The sequence below is a fragment of the Notechis scutatus genome, chromosome 10, assembly GCF_049901735.1.
Source record: "Notechis scutatus isolate UNSWTSFEM ecotype Mainland chromosome 10, rNotScu1.2, whole genome shotgun sequence".
In the NCBI taxonomy this organism is placed as follows: domain Eukaryota; kingdom Metazoa; phylum Chordata; class Lepidosauria; order Squamata; family Elapidae; genus Notechis; species Notechis scutatus.
The window spans coordinates 5780356-5800586 of NC_142018.1; the positions used below are offsets into that span (position 1 = coordinate 5780356).

At 44.5% G+C, this 20231-nt stretch overlaps 1 protein-coding gene across 1 annotated transcript in view; it reads left to right on the forward strand.

The window, feature by feature from the left end:
• AR (androgen receptor) overlaps window positions 1-20024 on the forward strand; it is a 150543-nt gene extending 130519 nt beyond the window's left edge. Inside the window, exons 5-8 of the mRNA XM_026684905.2 lie at window positions 8727-8871; window positions 12351-12481; window positions 12894-13051; window positions 14593-20024. Of these exons, the coding sequence (XP_026540690.1) occupies window positions 8727-8871; window positions 12351-12481; window positions 12894-13051; window positions 14593-14748 (590 nt within the window). The 3' untranslated portion in view covers window positions 14749-20024. The remainder of the gene's footprint in view (window positions 1-8726; window positions 8872-12350; window positions 12482-12893; window positions 13052-14592) is intronic.
• The last annotated feature ends 207 nt before the right edge of the window (window positions 20025-20231 follow it).

The window sequence follows — 20231 nt, forward strand, 5'->3', positions numbered from 1 at the left end:
TGTGTGTTTCGTTATTTTTTGAAGTCTGCAATTCCTTATCCTGCTCTGTCTCGTTAATTGCTGCAGTGTGGTTTGTGTTTTTTATTTATTTATAATCTATATGTACTTTGGGTTCGGACAGAATTTCTTCCCTTTAAAAAACTGTTCTTGGGAGAGTTTTTTTCTCCAGCCAAAGATAACTGGACATTGGGGGCCAAGTTGGAGATATTAAAGGGACTTTACCTACTTTTGTGACTTTGTTGCTTTTTTGCCACGCCCCTTTGGGTCCTCACAGGATGCTTCATGCTCCAAGAGCCCCCATGGGACTGGGGCGCATTGGGACAAACGAGGGACAAACGGATCCTGACGTCTCTAACGCTGCCTCTGCAGGTGCCCCTGCTGCTTTTAACTGCAGGCAGGCCTGATTGTCCTTAGCTGTGCTAGCCCTCATTTTTGTGGTTGTGTTGCTTTTATTATTTCTCGTTTGATTATCCATAGCTTGTGAAACTTGTTTTAATCCACTTAACCTATCTTTGGAGCCTTTTCCACAGAAATATGAAGTACGTGGGTTTTTTAGAGTTAATGAATTAATTAATACACTCCTAAATCTATCATTCTCAGAACTTCTAAATCTCTTACTTATAAATGTGCAAAGCCCAAAGCCCAGAACAAGTTTTAAAAATTAAAAAAACTAATGATAGGATAGGAAGATAGATTGCAATCTCTGGTTTTCTTCTGTTTAAATAGTAAACTTAAGAGACTATGTTATTGGAAGATTCCAGTTGTGGTTGGCAACAGAAACTTTTCTACAACATATTAGGGACAGTCTATCAATGGATTCACTTCCCATCTTGATCAAATCTCAAAGCACTTCCTGAAACAATTTTTTTTTTGATTGACCTGCTTGAAGGTGACTACTTTGCTTCTTTGAGTAGCATTCTGCTTCCTGATCCCACCTCTTGAACATTGCCCTGATCAAAAATTATATGTTACTGAGAAATTAAGCTAGAGGAAGCTAAAGGGATAAATTTAAATGTTTGGGATCTGATTGATTTACAGAAAGGCCAACTTGACTCACGGATAATCATGAAGCATGAAAGAATTGTATAAGATCGTTTACAGGTAGCTTCCCAAGCAATGGCCAAGTGGCGGACAGGTGATGAAATGCATGATCGTCCAATGCACAGGCTTCCTAGGCGCCCTGAGGGAGCACAGCACCAGCTTTGGCGGCAAAACTAGCACTTTGTCTGCAGGAGGAAGAGAATTGCCCAGTTGTTCATGCCATCGTGGCGGGGCAGAGCTTTGCCTTCCATCTTGACCTTCCCTTATTTTAGGACCCAAAGAGCACTAACGTCCAGTTGAAGCACAACGAAATCCTGCAAGCTGCGTTGAGTTGGTCATTGGATCAACTCCAGCATAAGTGGTTCCATTCAGAAACGCGGGACCGTCTCTTCCATGGCAGTCAACAAAATTTCATAATAGTTGGATTTAGACCAAGGAATAGAAATTTTTTAGTTTTTTCCTCAGATAATTTTCAGTAGAGATTTTACTCAAGAGAGAAGAAATCACCTGTCCTTCCTCTGCAGGAAGAGTAATTGAGTTCTTGATGGGCCACAAGGAAAAATAACTATTTTTGGCTTGACCAGCAAGGATAGCAAGACAAGAAATGTGATTGTGATGTGATGGTTGTGCTTCAAAGGGAAGATGGGATTCACGTTATATTTTGGCTGACATGTCACACCTTTGGTTCATAATTGGAAACTCCATATTTTTAAATACAATTTTATTAACAATTTTGGTTACAGTAAAAAGTAATATAAACTAAACCCAGAGATAGAGAAGAGAAAAAAAGGGGGGAAAGTAGAAAAAAATAACTCTTCAGCTCTTATAAGGTTAAGCATACATCTCTTCTGCCAAAATACTATCTCTTCTTTATAAACAAATCCATAAAACATCAACTTTTTAATCTTAGTGCCAGCAAAAAGTCGGGGAAGGGGTTGCCAGGAAAGGGGGAGGGGAGGAGGATGTCTTATTTTAACCTTAATCAAATTCCTTTTCCTTCTTAACTCTTAATCAATTCAATATTGTCATAGGCTTTGTTTGGGTTTCAATTCTTTATCCCATCACACAAATTTTGTCAAGGCTTTAATAAGCCTGTTTTGTAGATCCAATAAGAAAAATATCTTTCAGATCATTCTCTTGGTTTATCGTTTGTTTTTCTCTTTTTTAAACTATCTTGTCAGATAAAAACTTGTTCCACATCTGTCATTCCTTCATTCATCTCTTTTGGACACATTCTACCCATAGAAACCATTCACACCACCTGCATAACTTCCCTACCTTCCTCCTCCCTCCGTTTATGGCAGGGTGCCAGCAAGCTTAACAATGCATAGTAGGGAAGGTGGCAGAGCGGCAAGTATCTTGTTACCATCTTGTCTGCTCTTCCTCCAGCCAGATGGGACCCTCAAGGGTGGGCAATGGAAGTTATTTGGAGTCCCCCTTTAATGGCTATTTTTCTCCTCTTTTAGTTCTGTTGCTTTTCTGCCAGTTGCTTTAAGTAATGGATACAAATTGGTATCTTCCTTATAGGTAGCACCAGGAGAGTTAAAGCCTCTTTGCAACTGCAGTCATTAATGTTAAATAAATATTTTGTTCTGATTTATCATAGGAACTGGCAGCTAGCCAAAGGCATGCCTCTTCTTTCGAAACCCCCCTGCAAGGCAACGCCATAGAAGGGCGGGAAGGGCTGCCTTGGGGACCACCCCTGCCGGCAGACGGGGCCCTCCTCGGTCTGGCTACCCCGGCAGGAGAGGTTGAGGCTCAGCCTCAGGGGACTCGGAGTTTGGGGCCTGGGGTAGGCTTCAGGAGAGGGGCAAGGTCTATTCCTGCCTGAAAATAGGCCTAAATAAATGTCTCACTGAAAGGAAAGGAAAGAGAGTTAGAGTGTGAAGGGAATGATTGTGTAACCATTGATCTCCGTGATTCTGGCATGTTGAACTGTTCTCTTCACACCTATTTCCTCCCTCTGCAGCAAACTCAGCAGGGACCTGCCTTTTTTTCTCTTCTCTTTTCCGACATCATCGCAACTTGCACTGGCAGCAGACACTAAAAACTGCACATTTTGACAGAAATCAGCCTTTTGCTTTTTGACCACTAAAGCTGTCCTGTGAATTGTCTTTAAGCTCTTTCAAGTAATGGGTGCCATTAACTTTTTCAACAACAGCCGATCTCTGTTTCGTCCTTCCTAATTGCATTTGACAGAGTGGTTTATTTGGGCTTAACCTGATGCTGGGAGTAAGTTCAAGAGTTAGCGGGAGTGGAGGAACCAAGGGCAAAAGAAGAGGCAGGACTCCGTTTTTCCTGCTTTAACAGCTGTGACTCACACAACCATTATTATATAGAAACCTAAATATTTGTGGGCTCTTTAGTGGTCTCTGAGCTTGGTTATTTTCTTGCAGACATTTCATTACCAAACTACATGATATTATCAGTGCTTGTAAGGAATACTAAACATCTATGTATGTAATGCTTATATGTAAGCATTACCTGTTGACATCTCAGAATGGGAAGAAGGGACAAGGTGAACGGCTTGGAGGGCAAATTTCTAAAACTCTGTGAATGATGTACACAGAAAACAGACGCAGCTGAATGAAGCTGGCTAAGATGCTGAAGTGGCATTCAGAGAAGTGAATAAACAACAGTTTTGACCTAAGGAGGTAGATTTGTCCCAAGTTTTTCCAGAAATCAGGACCAGAAACAAGAACCTTAGAATAGAATAGAGCTGGAACTGACCTTGGGAGACTTCTAGTCCTGCTCAAGCAGGAGAACTTAGACTATCTCAGACAAGTCCAGTCTCTTCTTAAAAACCTCCAGTGATGGAGCATCCATGATTTCTGGTGGCCAGCTGTTCCACTGGTTACTTGTCCCCACTATTAGGAAGTTTCTCCTTAATTCCAGATTGCTTCTCTCTTTCATTAGTTTCCATCTGTTGCTTCTTGTCTTGTCTTCTGGTGCTTTGTAGAATAATTTGACCCCCTCTTCTTTGTGGCAGCCCCTCAAATACTAGAATACTGCTATCATGTCCCCCCCTAATTCTTCTTTTCTCTAGACTGGCCAAACCCAAATCCTGCAGCCGTTCTTCATGTTTTAGTCTCCAGGACTTTGATCATCTTAGTTGCTCTTCTCTGAACTTTTTCCAAGGTCTCAACATCTTTTTCGTAGTATGGTGACCAAAATTGGTTGCAGTATTCCAGTGGTGGTCTTACTAGGGTTTTATAAATCATATGATCTTAATTCTATGCCTCTGTTTATACAATCCAGGATTGTATTAGCTTTTCGGGCTGCTGCTGCGCATGGCTGGCTCATATTTAAGTGATTGTCCACTAGGACTCCAAAGTCCCTCTCACAGTTACTGTTTTTGAGCCAGGTCTCACTTAATCTGTACTTATATCTTTGATTTTTCCTACCTAAATGTAAAACTTTGCATTTCTCCACATTACAATTTGTTTGGTTGGATAGTAAGATAACAACTTCAAGCAAGGAAAAGGAAGTAGAGGTCAGCTGAACATCAGCAAACATACCTTAATGTGAAGAGCCGTTCACTAGTGCAACAGATACTAATAAAGGGGTCTAGGGGTATCTTTAAAAAGAGGCTGGATGACCATCTGGCCATTTGCACTGGGCGTGATTTTGGACTCTAGGTCTAAGACCCCTCCCCATTCTTACATTCACATTCAGATCAAAATAGCATCCACAAATGGGGGTCAGAATATTAGATGGTAGCTGTGACTGGTTGAAGGTTTGCTCTCCTTTTTTACATGCCTCAGATATGGATGCCTTTGTCCTGATCTCTTCCTCCTTTTGAGTTCTCTCTCGTAAGGGGTATATGAAAAAAACCAAAGCTTCAAGCAAGCAGATTTATGTTGTTTTCATGAGAAGAGCACAGTTTTAACTTAAGCAGATAGAATATGTATTTCTCCAAAATGTGAAATTAGTAATGGCTGGACATAGGATAGTGAGAGCACATAATAAAATTGGAAATTATATTCCTGCATTTCTTCGTAGTGATTTCCACCATGGAGTTTTCCTTTAATTACAATAGCAAGGCAGAGAGTCAGTATACACCTTCTGAGGCTGGATTAACATACAGAAGAGTTTTCAGGGCATTTTAAAAAATACATAGAACTGTTCAGAATATTGCTAGAAAGAGCATATATGAACTTTAATGTTTTAATAATGAGCTGAAAATATTAATTACAAAAATGATAGTTCAGTGTTTACCGCCAATAAAATAATTGTTAATGAACATTGTTTAACAACTATTTAGAAAAAGAGCCGTGGTGAACTCAGATTGTTGGGTGCAAGATGCTGACCTTGTAAACTACTTAGAAAGGGCTGTAAAGCACTATGAAGCTGTATATAAGTCTAAGTGCTATTGCTATTGCTAAAAATGCTAACAACGTTTTTTTAAATTAATATTAGTAAAGTTCAAGTGAAACTTTTAATTATGCATTGAGATACCAGTGGGAAAGCAGGTAAAAATGTGCTTGATGCCAAGCACTTATTAACTGCACTTTCCACCAATGCAGCATTAGTGTGATAGGGTATCTCAAAGTGTCATTGAGGTGATAGCTATAGGCAGGTTTCCTGCAAATTCAGTGATAATCCAAATTGTAATTTCAGCTTTAGTTGTTGTGTTTTTTTTTTGTTAATGCTAGTAGTTTTTGAAGATGTTAAACTTGTTGGCTTATATTTACCACAGATAGCATGAATTCCATCTCCAATTAAGTTGTAATGCAATCTGTAACTGTAAGAAAGAAACCTAAGATCCTGTAATTTTTTGCCTCTTCTTGAAACTTACTTAGATGATGTTAAAGAATATTACAAGCTCTCGTCTGTGTACAGATCACAGCAATCTATATGAATGGTTTGAACACTCTGAATTCTGTGTTAATGTTAGCTATTCTATGCTGTCAAATGCCTGTACAAAAACAATATTGCCATTTTTTCTAAGTATAGAAATTGACGCTGAAAAAATAGTGCCAAGAAAAGATTCTAGAAAAGAATTGATCCCCGAGGACCTTAGATATTCTCTATCACAAAATTCAGAAGGTCCAAATCACAGTTTTCTGCATTGAGGCTTATGGCTGTTGGTTCATGGGGAGAAGACTGTTCGTTTCCTGTTTTAGAAAATAACAGACCAATAAAGCACAAGACAAGCTGGGTGGGTGGGATATGTCACCAAGACATATATATTTTGACCCTAGAATGATCCAAAGAATTTTGGATTGCCCATGTGGATTGCACAACAACAACAATTTCCCAGTGAGACGTGGTTGTGGGGCTTGTGTGCTGTGAGGAAGATAGAAGCTATGCCAGAGGTTCAACCATACTGGACGGGTCTCCTCAGAAGAGTCAGACAAAGAGGCTCTTCTCTCCCATTAAAAATATGGTGAGATATAAATGTCAGAAAGTCATACTGTCTTGGGTGTCACCAGGGTTAACAAGGTCCACGCTAGATGTTGGAGATCCTGGACCAGAAGTGGTATTCTGCTGGTTCTGACCAGTTCTGGAGAACCGGTAGAGGAAATTTTGAGTAGTTGGAGAACCAGCCAATCCCACCTCTGACTGGCCCTGCACCCATCTCTTCTCTGCCTCCCATTGAGTCCCAGCTTGCACAGGAGAACGGAGCTGGAAAGCAGGCCAGTGGGTGGGGAGGGAAGGGGGATTTTGCAGTATCCTTCCCCTGCCACACCCACCAAGCCACACCATGACCACCAAGCCATGCCCACAGAACCGGTAGTAAAAAAATTTCAATCCCACCACTGTCCTGGATATCTGGTGAAAAATGGACTTCAGGACTCAGGACTGTTGGCTGAGCAACCAGGGCCAGCAGCTGCAGAACAACTGGAAGAAAAGGTGTTTATTTGTCACAAATATACAGTGATTGAAAACAAAGAAATAATGGTCTGTTGTAACAGATCAGGTCCAACAAGAAGAGGATATTTGAAACGAATGTGTCAGTTCTGGAAAGAACACCACCCAGGATCAGGAATAATAGAACAGAGGCTAGCAGATTAATGTCTGTCTATAATACGAAATAAAGTATTCATAGAAACAGCACTGGGAGAACTGCAAAGATCTACTCAGGGCAGAGAAACCAAAACCTTCAAATCAGGTCCATCAAGAGTCACTCTCATCTGTCCTAAAACCTCTGAAAAATCTGGCTTCTGCTATTTCTTGGCCAGTCTTGCCGTTTCAACTTATGTGTCTTGTTCAGTGGTAGTCGGGTTTCGGCCTCCCTTATCCTGGCCATGTCTCTGAGCACTGAACACCTTGTACTTCTGGGCAGTCCAGGTAGGTTGCAGTCCTGGAATATGACAGCACGGGAGGATAATGAGTTCCTGGTAGCTTCACGTTTAATTCTTCTCAAATCTTTGGCAGTTAATGTGGGTCTCTTTTTTCTCAACACGTTTCTTTCCATCCTGTTGACTATTTGCAACAAAACATTTGATGGTTCTGTGATCACATCCCAATATCTTAGCAATTTCAAGAGTGCTGCATCCCTCGGAAAGACCTTTTAAAATTTTTTGTCTTTTCAGTTAAATCTCTTTTTTTTGGCCCATTTTGCCTGGGAAATGGAAGCTGCCTAATAATTATGCACACCTTGACATGGGGTGTTGATCTCCTTGGGCCACACCCTCCCTCATTACACAAAAACACATTGCCTGATATGCTTATATCCACTATATTTGAATATAAGTTTATACTTGAAGTGGAAAATACGCATAAAAATGATGATATGATCAAAATACTCACTTGCCTAATAATTGTGCGCTCAGCGTATATTATAAATCACCTTGGAAAGATGTAGAAAGTAAGAATAAGACATAAGTAATTCCCGATTTTAGCTTTGTTGAGCGTTCTGGTAATGCTCTTCTCTTTCTCTGTGAACCTTCATTTCAGCACCTTCGCCAATCTCCAAATGCCACGAAGGTGAATGAAACAAGCGCTCGTGTTAGCAATTAGCAACAAAAGTGCTTGGTTCCCTCTCAGTCTGCAAATCTAACTGATGAGAAGCTTTAAGTGGAGCAAGTGCAGTTATGAATTAAATACTTAAGGCAATACAATATATTTTTAATAACTGTAAAGGCTTAAGAGATGCTTTTAGAAAAAAATAGGGTAATACCAGTGAGATTAAAATGTAATCTTAAAATATAATCTGTTTGAAGTGTGGCCCACACTATGTGGCATCAAATTACATGAACCTCTGATAATTCTGCTTGAGAAAATTCTGGGTTTTATTGAGGCATCCCAGCAGACCTTTGACTTAATGCCTCTCTCCTCCCATGGAGTCATACCAGCGGCCCAGGCTGTATGCAACTCGGAATCCAAATAGTTTATGGTGTGAACTTTTAGTTTATTTTCTTTCCAATTTCATCCCTAATTATGTCCTCTTTTTTTTTGCTGATCCCTGCAGTATAAGAGAGAAAAATAGCTTGTTCTATAATAACAACAGAAAACCTTCAGTAAGAAAATGTGTTGTATATGACTTGTCGCTCCCTCACCTGTCCTTCCCTCGCTACCAGATTTAAAATGCCACAAGCAGCAAATCGTTGTTGGAGAAGGCCTTCTGTCGGTCTTGAGGTGCCAGCAGCCTGAGCCCAGGCTAACAACCCAGCTGCTCCCTGACCTGAAGAAAGAGCTTTGCCTCCAGCTGATTTAACCTTTCTGACTTTTCTTCCTAGGGTTCCGCAACCTGCATGTAGATGACCAGATGGCCATCATTCAGTACTCCTGGATGGGCTTGATGATTTTTGCCATGGGATGGAGGTCCTTCACCAATGTGAATTCCCGGATGCTTTATTTTGCTCCAGACTTGGTCTTCAATGAGTAGGTTGTCTCTGTTTCATGTTAGACTTGATTGAGAAAGTGGAAAGGGGGTTAGCCTGTGGTTGGCTTTAAGCGAAAGCCAGAGGAAGCCCGCTCCTTTCCTCAGGAACGGCAGGGCAAGTGAGCCACAGGGCCACTTTCAGTGAAAAGGAAGGAAGGTTTTTTGAGCTCAAATTGTGTCTGCTTGACTTGTTTCAATTCTTGAATGCAATGTCATTGGGATTACATTTACACAAGAGTCAAGAGGCAAATGTGCAGCCACACAAGGTAACGTTTGCTTTGTTTCACATACTCACTTCTTGTGATGACCCAGGGTGGAATACAAAATAAACACAGTCACAAAAAACAGGTGAAGCCCCTTTTATTCCTTCACTTTGCTTCCAAGCTCCAAATATCCTTGACTGGAGACAAAAAACTCCCACACAAGCAGTTATAAGAAGGAGAAAATGCCATTTAAATTATAAAGAGTCAAAAAACAACACAAACCAGGCAAGATAAGGGCTGGAAGACGCCCACAGATATCAGAACACACACTGGGAAGGACACCAAACTCAGAGAGGAACAATAAACTAGAAATATTTCCATGCTATGTTTCCAGCACCGGCCCCTATGCATGCCTGTCCTCTTATCCAGTTGTCACAGCTGCAGCCCATGAAGAGGATCAAGGCCCTGTCCTCCTCTGTAGACCACGTCTCTCCCTTATCCTCTCCTCCCTGCGTGCCTTAGGATGGAGAGGGGATGGGCCTGGGTCCTCCTCTGACTTCCCAGCCGGCCTCCACCCTTCCCCAGCCTCCTCCACAACCTCTGGAGCCCCACTTCCACTCCCTGTCGGCTGTTCCTCCTCTCCCTCAGAGTCAGTCTCCACCAGGGGCATGACACTTCTTCTGAGAGGCAGACGTAGAGATCAAAATTTCTGGAAAGTAGATGTGTAAAAAAGTAGAACTCTAAGTCTAAATATGAGCTTAGTTAGGAGTGTTTAGTACAAGTTTCTTCCGTAGAAATGTTTCAGTGTAAATAGTGAATATCTATTTTCCAGGCATATGCTATATTTTCTCAAGTGGTCAAGGACTGGTCCTTTCCTTGTGTTTTGCGTCCTTTGAAATATTCCATCTTTTGTTGATCTCTGGCATAAAATGCTGAGGCCTCACCACTTTGGAGGATCAAAGTTCTGTAAAGTAGTACGCCCCCTCCCCCCCACATGCAGCTGTCTTGACCCAAGCATAGCCACTGTTTTCTGCACTTCTGGCTTCTCTATCCCAGGTCTTGGGCAGACAGGGGACTTCCCATGTGTTCTTCTGTGCACTATTTGACTACCAGAGTTTCTGTATGCAGTTCGTGTATTCAGTTACTTCAATCCCTGGGCATCTGTTGGAGAAGGATTCAGGCTGACCTTTGTAGCCAGATACTACAGAAATGAAGTTCCAAGTTCTACTTGTGTGCTTGGCATGCTTGTTTTCAGATGACCCTGCCTACAGCTGCATGTGCCACATATGGCAAGAGAACAGGCCCCACGGCCTTGTGGGAAATAGGGCCTATTTCAATAGGGCCTTTTATCTGAACAAAACGGGACAATTGAGAACAGCTTAGATCAGAATCTATGGAGTAAATTGTAGGGCTGACAGAGAAATTAAGATTTGCATTTTCTTTTACTTATGTATTTTGCCATATTTACTAGTTAGTGGTTTTATTACTATTCTCTATATTATATTTTGTATTCTGATACGGCCTAATGGTCAAATAATAAAGTATTATTAATAAGGCAACTTATATGGCAAGATCCATTTCCAAGGCTTGTTAGCTGGCCATTACAATATGGCATATTTGGAAGTTTACAGGTTATAAGATAACTCTGGATCATTTTTTTAAAATACTTATAAAAGCTCCCTTCATGATATTTTTTCACCCTAAGAATAATTATGGAAATAGGAAGGGGAGGGAGAGAAATAGGTAAGTAATAAATATTTTGGAAGAACTGCTTTCAAATTTTGTTAGTCATTAAGGCAGCCACATGTTCTTTCAAGCTGCTAAGCAAGACTGGGAAAAAAGGTCCAGCAACTTTAATGAATGGACTCATTAAAACAGCCATACTTGTAATGTCAGCCATACCATTAAAACCATATATGCTTAGAGTTATTTAGAAACTTGGAAAAAACATGGCTGCTTTAATGAGCAACCGAGAGAAGCTTGTGATCATGGAAGTTCCAACGCATCCTTCTGACTCATTTTGAAGTGTCCATGATCTAACGAAAAGGATGTTAGGCACTGACTGGAAGTACATCTACATGGAGGAAGTACCCAGTGGGGTACCACAAGGTTCCATCTTAGACTCAGTATTCTTCGGTATCTTCATAAATGACTTAGATGAGGGAATAGAAGGGGAACTCATCAAATTTGTAGATGACACCAAGCTCACAGGAGTAGCCAACACCCCAGAAGACAAGTGCAGGATACAAATAGGTTTTGACAGACTTGAACAATGGGGCCCTACCCAACAACATAAAACGTACTGTAGAGAAAAACAACCTATGCAGGAAAAAGAAAAGATACGAGTACAGATTAGGTCCACCTGGGTGTGTGCAAGTAGATTGAGCGCTCTTCGGGCTTCCTGGGCTATCTTGTAGTTGGCAGATTCCACATCTCCTCACCTGTCTTTTCATTCCTCTGGAGACAGGCACACATTTTATTGATTGATTGATTTGATTTGATTTGGTTTGTCAGTCGCTTACAAGATACAGGTATAAGAATAAACATAGTTTTGAATATATGGATACATGTAAGAAAAATAAAGAAACAATAGGACAGTAGGTACGTTGGTGCGCTTATGCATGCCCCTTACAAGACCTCTTAGGAAAGGGGTGAGGTCAATAGTAGACAGTCTAAGGTTAAAGTTTTTGGGGTTTGGGGAAGAAACCACAGAGTCAGATAGAGTATTCCAGACATTGACCGCTCTGTTGCTGAAGTCATGTTTCCTGCAATCAAGTTTATAACGCAGACACTCAACTTTACTCAGCAAAAAGTTGATGGAAGAGATGGAACGTGGCTCAATGCATAGTTAGACCAGCAGGAATACATGGCAGCCTGAAGACAAGACGGTCCTTAGTGCTGGGAGGGGGCCTGCTGCTTTGGGACGGATTTCCCAGTGGGGCCTGTTAGCTGAGGGGCATCAGTGTTTCCTTGCTATAAGCTTTCTCATAGGAAATGACAAGAGTCTCAGGGAAGGGCTGGTGGGATTTTGCAGAGGGACGAAAGGGGGCTGGACTTGGGGCTATGAGGACCTTTGTGGAGGGAGGGGTCAACTTTTGCACCATTATGTGACCAACAATAAGCAAGAGAGACTAAGTTTCCATCAAGACTGAAATGGTAGCATTCATAAACATCTCAAGCAGTGTACAAAAGTGAAATGTGTGGATTTAGTTCTTGTAAGAAAGGCAAACTCTGTTAAGCTGTTTCTCTCCTATTCATGTCTTAACTTCTCCTAGGTACCGAATGCACAAATCCAGAATGTACAGCCAGTGTGTCAGGATGCGACATCTCTCTCAAGAGTTTGGATGGCTTCAGATTACGCCTCAAGAATTTCTCTGTATGAAGGCTCTGCTCCTCTTCAGTATCAGTAAGCAGCGGCATTTTTCATCCCCCTGTTTTTGTACTTAGAATAAAACGTAAAATAAGAGGGTTGGAAGGGACCTTTGGAAGTCTTTTAGATCAACCTCCTCCTGTACCATTCTGTACCATTCTGGACAAATGGCTGCCCAGTTTCTGCTTGGAAACCTCCAGTGAAGGAGCACTCACAGCCTCCAGAGGCAGGACGTTCCACAGGTTAATTGTTCTCACTGGCAGGAAATGGGGCCGGACTAGATAACCTCCAAGTACCCTCCCATCTCTGTTATTCTGTGTTCTCTGTGGCAGCTGCCCTATTGGTTGCACTTTTGTACGGAAGGAGGGAGGGGGCACCGCCCCCTCAGTATTCCTGGGTCTCTTTCCTGCGTCTGTGCCTTTTACTTCCTCTCCTTCTCCTGTATCAGTCCCAGTGGATGGCCTGAAGAATCAGAAGTTCTTTGATGAGCTCCGGATGAACTACATCAAGGAGCTGGACCGCATCATTGCTTGCAAAAGGAAGAACCCCACATCTTGCTCACGTCGCTTCTATCAGCTCACAAAGCTCCTGGACTCCGTGCAGCCGGTAAGTGTGAAAGTGGGGGAGTTGGCCAAGGGGCTTGGGGTGCAGGGCAAGGCCTACTCAGACCCAAAAGGGCTTCGACAGAGGAAACGCAAAGAGGAAGCATAGAAGCCCAGGAAGTCATAGAATCTCAGAGCTGCAAGCAGTAGTCCCAAAATCCTTGGGCCGAGCCCCAGAGAGATCCAAAAGTGGACATACACATGTCTGTGCATCTTTAAACATGGTAGACAAAGTTGTTGCCGTATTAGTATTCACCAAGTTACCTGAAAGGAAGTTTCTGTTCTGTCATTCTAGACTGGGGCTCCTGGCCCACCACTCAACAGCCACGTGCAGCTTGGGGGGGAAAGAGTCCCCCCCCTTAATTCCTGCTGGGTGTTTCCTCTTTGGGTCGGAGCCAAGCTCCCCCAGTCCTCTTCTGGGGGCCCTGCCAGGACGTCTTCTTGGGGAAGCTCCGTCCGTTAAGTTTCCGTGGATTGGAACAGGTTCCCTGTTGGATCCCCAGCTACCGTTACGTTTAGAAGGGGGCAGCTGGCGCATTTCCTGCTGCCGGCCCCATGCGATGCTTCCATGCAGCGGAGGGGAGAGAGTGAGAAAAGACCAATGGGCGGCACATCAAAGACTTGTCTGTCTAAAGGAGGGAAAAAAGGAAGGCGTGGCGGAAGGGAAGCCCGGAACTGTGGTTTGAAAAGCCAAACCTGATTCCACTTAGGGATCTGTGGCTAACTGGATCTGGATTCGAGTCTGGGCTGGCTATGTACGCCACACCTGTCAGCACCTCCTTCAAGGAGCTCCCGGCCAATCAGCCGGTCTGCACACGAGATCCCTAGCGCTCATTGGGTGACGCTACTCCCTTCTGAGGAGCGTCCTCTTACAAGAGGAGCATCCAGCCTTACCACCAGTGTTAAACATCTGGAATTATTCCACGCTACTATTTCGGGAAGAGGCATGCGGGGGGGGGGGGGTGGGGAGGGAGGCGGGGAGCCATTTTAGGCAGGGTTTAGGGAAGAAAAGGAGATTCCGTCTGAATTTGAGACGGGCAGCGGGAGGAATGCTGAGTTAAGCAGCTGCAAGGAGAGGGACCAGATGGGGTGTCCGGCAATGGACATCACCACGTTGGGGCACATTCTGGGGCAGCCCTTGGCCACGGAGCAAAAGGGCCTGGCCCTTCGGTTTGAAGACGAGCTCTTGCCTGGACAGTGGGCTCAAAGGAGGAGGAGGAGGAGGAGGGGGCTGGGGGTCACCGCTTGCCATGGGGAACTCTAGAAGCTCCAGCAAAACAAAACAGAAAGTCACACCTGGCGGAACGTTCTGCGCATTTTCTGGTTGCGGGAGAATAAAGTGCCCTTACAACACAGGTCCAGCCAGAGCAATGGGATATGAGGGACCCCTGGGAATTCTTCCCCCTTCCCTTTGAAGCAGCCCCAAACTTTCCTCCTTTGGAACCGCCGGGGGCTCCTCCCGTCCTCCAGGGTGTGGAAGCCCCCCCCACCCACCCCCAGGCAAAACAGGGGCCTCCCTGTGACAACCTCCCTTTCCCTCCGCAGATTGCCAGAGAGCTGCATCAGTTCACCTTTGACCTCTTGGTGAAGTCCCACATGGTGAGTGTCGACTACCCTGAAATGATGGCGGAGATCATCTCGGTGCAGGTCCCCAAGATCCTTTCTGGGAAGGTGAAGCCCATCTACTTCCACTCCCAGTGAGGGCGAGTAGTGGACGGCCTCCTTTCCTCGGGCCGCTGGACTCCTGCCCTGCAGTGCCTTGGCCCAAGAGGCACAGTGTGTCCCCCCAAGAGGCACAGTGGCCACAAAGAACTCCTTGCTGGGCCCCTTTCAGGTTCATCTTTCCTGCTTTGCCCTGAACTTGCCTTCATGTCAAGAGATTTGCCGGCTTCCGTGGCCCATTGTGTGCGTGGACTTCCTCTTCCAGTTTTGTGGCGTGGCGCCTGGCGGCCCTGTTTACATTCTTGTGCTTGTGCATTCCCCACTGTGGCTTTGGTGGCCCCCTGCAACCCAGGGAAGGGCCTGGCCCAGAACCACCCGCGGCTACTTTCCTGGTGCTGTTTATTTTCTGCCCAGTGGCAAGCAGGTCATAAGGGAAGACTTTCCGGGTGGGAGTGGGGTGTGTGTGTGTGTTGGGTTGGTTTTTCAGCAGTCTTTGCAGCCCCCTTTTTCATCTCTCCAAGAAAAGGTCCGAAGCATCCCTGGAAATGGCGAGAGACGCAAACCCCAAAGCAGACCAAGAGAATGTAGTGGCTATCCATGCGCCTGCTAGACTTTGCTTTCAGACAGGGCTTTATTTGCACATACAATCAGGCTCAAGACACCCATCCTTCGTCCAACTACGTACGTAGAATAACAGGGTTGGAAGGGACCTTGGAGGTCTTCTAATCCAGCCCCCAGCCCCGCTCAAGCAGGAGGCCACAGACAGCCCGTCCTGTTCCCAGCGCTCGGACCTTCAGCGTCACTTTCTCACTTGAACAGACACCCGAGGAGAGCCGGGTGTCGCCTGTTGCAGTGGCTGGCGTGGAAGATGCTCACAGAGAGCCCGATTCCTGCAGTGGTTCCGAGGGCCACAGGAATGGGCGGAAGGCAAGAGGAGGGCTGGAAGTTTTCCCAAGGCCCAGAAATCATGGGGGCTTTTTGCAGCTGGCACTACTTCATCTTTTCTTCTTCTGTGGACCATGAGCCAGAAGTGAAAACATTTGCCCAGTGAATGTGAAGACATTCCAGTTGTGAGCTTTTTTTTCTCTTTTCATGCTCTCTCTCTCTCTCTCTCCGTTGTATTTCTTTTCCCCTTCCCAACCGTCCCCCAGTCAGCCTCACCCTAGCTCTGCCTCTCGTTGCACAGTCATTCATTTCCCTTCCTAGAGACTTCCTTGGATCACTGGCTTTTTGCTAGGGGGCAGGGAGCCGCCTCAGCAATCCCACAAATCGGCGATCCTTCCTGGGAACATCCCTGCACACTGTGCTCGCCCGGCCCAGGACCATTCCTTTCCTGCCGCTCTGCAAGAAAACAGTGGCGGAGCCCCTTTTCCTTTCTGTAATCCCTGCTGAAAAGAGTAGGAGAAAAACCCCCTTATCAAAGGAGACGAGGAGACCACCACCACCACCACCCAAAAAAAAATATACCTCTTTTTTATTTTCCTATTAGGTACCACTTTTTAGCACAAGGTGACGTCTACTGAGAAAAAAGATGAAAATAGAATCCAACGTTTGGAGAACCGCCTGGGCCGCCTGAGGCTCAATTCTCAAATCTGCTTTGATTTCAAGATGTCTTGCTCTGAGTTTAAAACTTGCCCACCTTGAGTCATTTTGATCCGATGCTTAAGATCATTAATTACCTGGCCGTTTTTGTGTCTTTACATGGACCCCAGGCTTCAGCTAAAGGAAAAAACAAGGTTATATTTCTAGCAACGCAGAGTAAAAATGACCAACATTCAGTTTCATCTCTACAGAAACAAGAACAATAAAACAGCAATACATTGAATTAGCTTTTGCTTTTGAGTGATGCTGTCCATTGCATTGCCAAAATAAATCTATTTTGGCCGCTTTTTAATTTTTGGATTGTTAATAACAATAATTGGAAGCAACCATTGAAATACGTTCCTGTTTTCTATACTGAGGCTCCCTCTCCTCTCATTTCGTAGAGCAACTGACAATGCTATGGATGTTTGGGCTTTCCTGATCCTTCTTCATGCTATCTCAAGAGATTTAAAACACACACACACACACACACACACACACACACACACTGAAGCTCTTTTTTAAGACAAGAGTCTACATTTTGGGTGCTTGGTTTGAAAACCTCCGAAATGCATCAAACTGGATGAATTGCACTCTTAACCATCCTTCCCTATAGACTCAATATCATTTCATTATTCATTTTAGAAATATTGCCTCAAATGCACCTATAAGCGAGTGAAGATAAGGCCATCAAAAGTTGGGCAGAAACCTTGAAAGCCCTTCTGTAGTTGACGAGCCTGAATGGCTCAGATCAGTGTGTTGATTCAACTTCCCTCGGCTGCATTGTATATGTGACGTGCCTTCCACAGAGCTGGCTGTGGGGAGCCATGGCATTCCAGGGTGCATGCATGCTGCACTTGGTTTCAGGGTGCTTTCCTCCCATACTCAAATCATCTGAAAATCTTGAAATCCAGGGGCAACGTGTGTCCTTCATGCTAAGCTGTCGCAGAAGGGCAGAGTTCCTGACATCTTCAAGATCCACGCACAAGCAAAGTGCCACCTCCATTAGACCTCTGCAACCTAGCATGGCTGCTTCATGTTTTGGATACCACAGTGAACTTGCTAGTTCTTCAAGTACCCCAGGATGACTCATTTAGGGTTGCTGTAGCCTGTCACCCAGCAGCTTCATTTCTCACCTGTCTCTCCAGCAATCTTCCAATCAGGTCCAGAAGCTTCATCTTCTGGCCACTTCTGGAAGATCCTTTCAAATCCTTTTTAATGAATTGTCATGTAAATATTGGAGAATGGATTACTGGTGGCCGGGAGTTAAGTATTTGCTTTCTTCAGTTTATTTACGGTGGACTACAAGGGAAAAGTGGTGGGGGGGAGGGGAGCTTATGAATTATGAAAAGCATTTACAAAATCATAGTCATCAGTCCATATTTTTAGAACTGTGCATTTTATGCATCAAAATTATTATGCATTTTAAAAAGTGTACTTAGCCTTGAGTTCTGCCATATGAAAATGGCCTTTTGTGATACGAAAAGTTATTTGCCAGAACCCAACCGCTCTGAAAATGCGCAGGGTTGGACAAGGGCTGACAGACTGGGTGGGGGGGAGGGGGGTTGAATGCTGCTGCTGCCTATTCTCCCCCCACCCAGCCCCCAGGGCAATGCTGGGTCTTGTTCCTTTGGCAGTTGAGGAGGAGGAGGAAGGCCGTGAATGGAAGGAAAGGGGCATTCCCATTGCACGAGGAAGGGACCTGCGCATTTGACCCTGGACGACATCACAATTCTGATGACAGATTTGGGATTTATTCTATTTTAGTTTGGATGTGGGAGGTATGTGCTTAAGAATCTTAGATTTTTCTATAGTTAAAGATGCCGATATCTATGTTTTCCCCTTTCTTTGGGAAAACTTTTCTCCAACTCTGTCCCTTAATTGTACTGGAACTCTGAGTTCTCTTTTGTCCAAAGCACTTTGTAAAGGCTTAAGCTGCTTCTGTGTTCACTTGTTGCAATTTTGACCGAAAGAATGTGTAGTGTTAGTACCAAAGAATGTTATTTAAAGTGGGGAGAAACAGATGTCTGACCCTCTTGCTCCTTCTCTGTCCCCAGGACGAAGTGCCTGTGGGACTAACCGAGACCAGGAAGCATGGAGATCTGAGGGGACGCATGTCCTTCCTGGCCTGCTGAGCAGAGCAGCCAGCCGGAGGGGAGAGGGTCTTTTGGGTGGGGAAGAGCCCCTGGGGAGCATTATTTGCACTGGGGGGGAGCCGGGCCCTAATGCTGCTCCCACTTGATCGCACTAAAGGTTCTTGGGGTTCACAGCTCCTCCGAGAGTGGAGGAAAACGGTTTGGCCAGAGAGCACAGCCTCAATGTGAGTGGAAGGCTGAAGGTGGTTCCTCTGCTTCCCTTCCCTGTACCTGTGAGGATGCTGCAAGCCACGGGGTGGGGGGTGGGGGGGTGGGCAGGCTGCGGCCAGCGGGGGGCTTGGTGGGCTTTGTCTCCCTTCTTGGAGAGGAGCCGCTCTTGGAGCGTTGACCTCAGAAGGGCGCCAGGGAGGACACTCAAAGGTCGGGACAGAGTCAAGGGCCCCGCTGCATCCGTTCTCGGCAGAAGAAGAGTCCAGTCCGCGCATTGAATGCGTAGAAAGCAAAGGGGTCAAGGCACCCGACTCTTGTCCTTGTTTGGAGAGCCTGGTAGGGTGGGGTGCGGGGTTAGACGTCTCCTTTTTTTAGCGTAGCTGGAGCCAGAAATAATTCTGTAAAAATTGTGGCACTTTTTTTGAAAAGTTACATTTGTTAATCTGCTTGTGTATTTTTTTAATTAAATCTTTGCATACATAGATTATTGTTAGATGAAATCACCCCAATGGCTGTGTGCTAGAGGTGTGTGTGTGGAGGGAGTGAGATGGACTTGTACAGGTTTCTATGGTCTTAATACAGTCAAATAAGCTTGTGACGCTGTAAAATATCAATACTAGCCAAAGAGCTGGAATGTTGCCCGCAGAACAGTTGCTCACGTGGCTCTCCAGGGCCCAGAACTGCCTGTCAGAAGCATCGAATGGCAGTAGATAAAGGACGATTTAATTAGGCTAAGAGTTCACTGAAAGAATATGAAGTGGGTGGATGGATTCTTTGCTATGGTCAGTGGTCATAAAATCTTTACATACATAGAAATGATTGATTGATTGATTGATATTGATTGGTGAACAGATCAATTTCTGTGCATTTTGCATATTACATGACAAAATGTGGCCATACTTAAAGAGAATAATGGCCTTATTATGTCCAGGAAGTGGTCTTTAATTAATGGTGCCAAAGCAGATAGAACCAGCCATTTATTTACCGACACCAGTAGAAGAAAATGCAACTGACTTTATTAGTGTCAGAATTAGACACACAAGTGTAATTCAGTGTTGGACATTTGGATGGAGATGCTGGGTGCAACCCCAGAAGCAGCTGCAGCAAAGGTCTTGGGGTGAGTGGCATGAGACCAGGGCAAGCCACCTTTTCTGGTGAGTTGTAGCCATCCATCCTAGTTGCAAAGGCTAAAACCTGAGAGTTCACGTACGCCCAGCCCCAACACAGAGAAGTGAACGGGGGACTGTTAAAGAGAGTAGGTTACAAGACAAAAGAAGCCGCCTGGTTCTGACTTCATTAGTACGTTGTATGATTAATAGAAGGTGACCGTTGTCGTTGGACAGAGGGCAAATTTCATGCTGTCAACCAGTTCTGATCTTTGTAACCTTGGATTTTATTGTTCCTCCAAATACAGTTTTAAAAAGCAAACCTTGATTGTCTGAATCCGTGTGTACGTTTCCTGTCTTGGCTGCTTTTTTTCCTGCAACTCTACCTATGAAGACTCTACCTACTTTTTGATGCAGTTTGTGGGTTCTTCATCTAGACCAGTGATCCCCAGTCTTTTTGGATCCGTGGACCCTAGGAGAGGGGGGAGGGGATGGTTTGATGCACACAACCTAACTCCTGCCCGTGTGC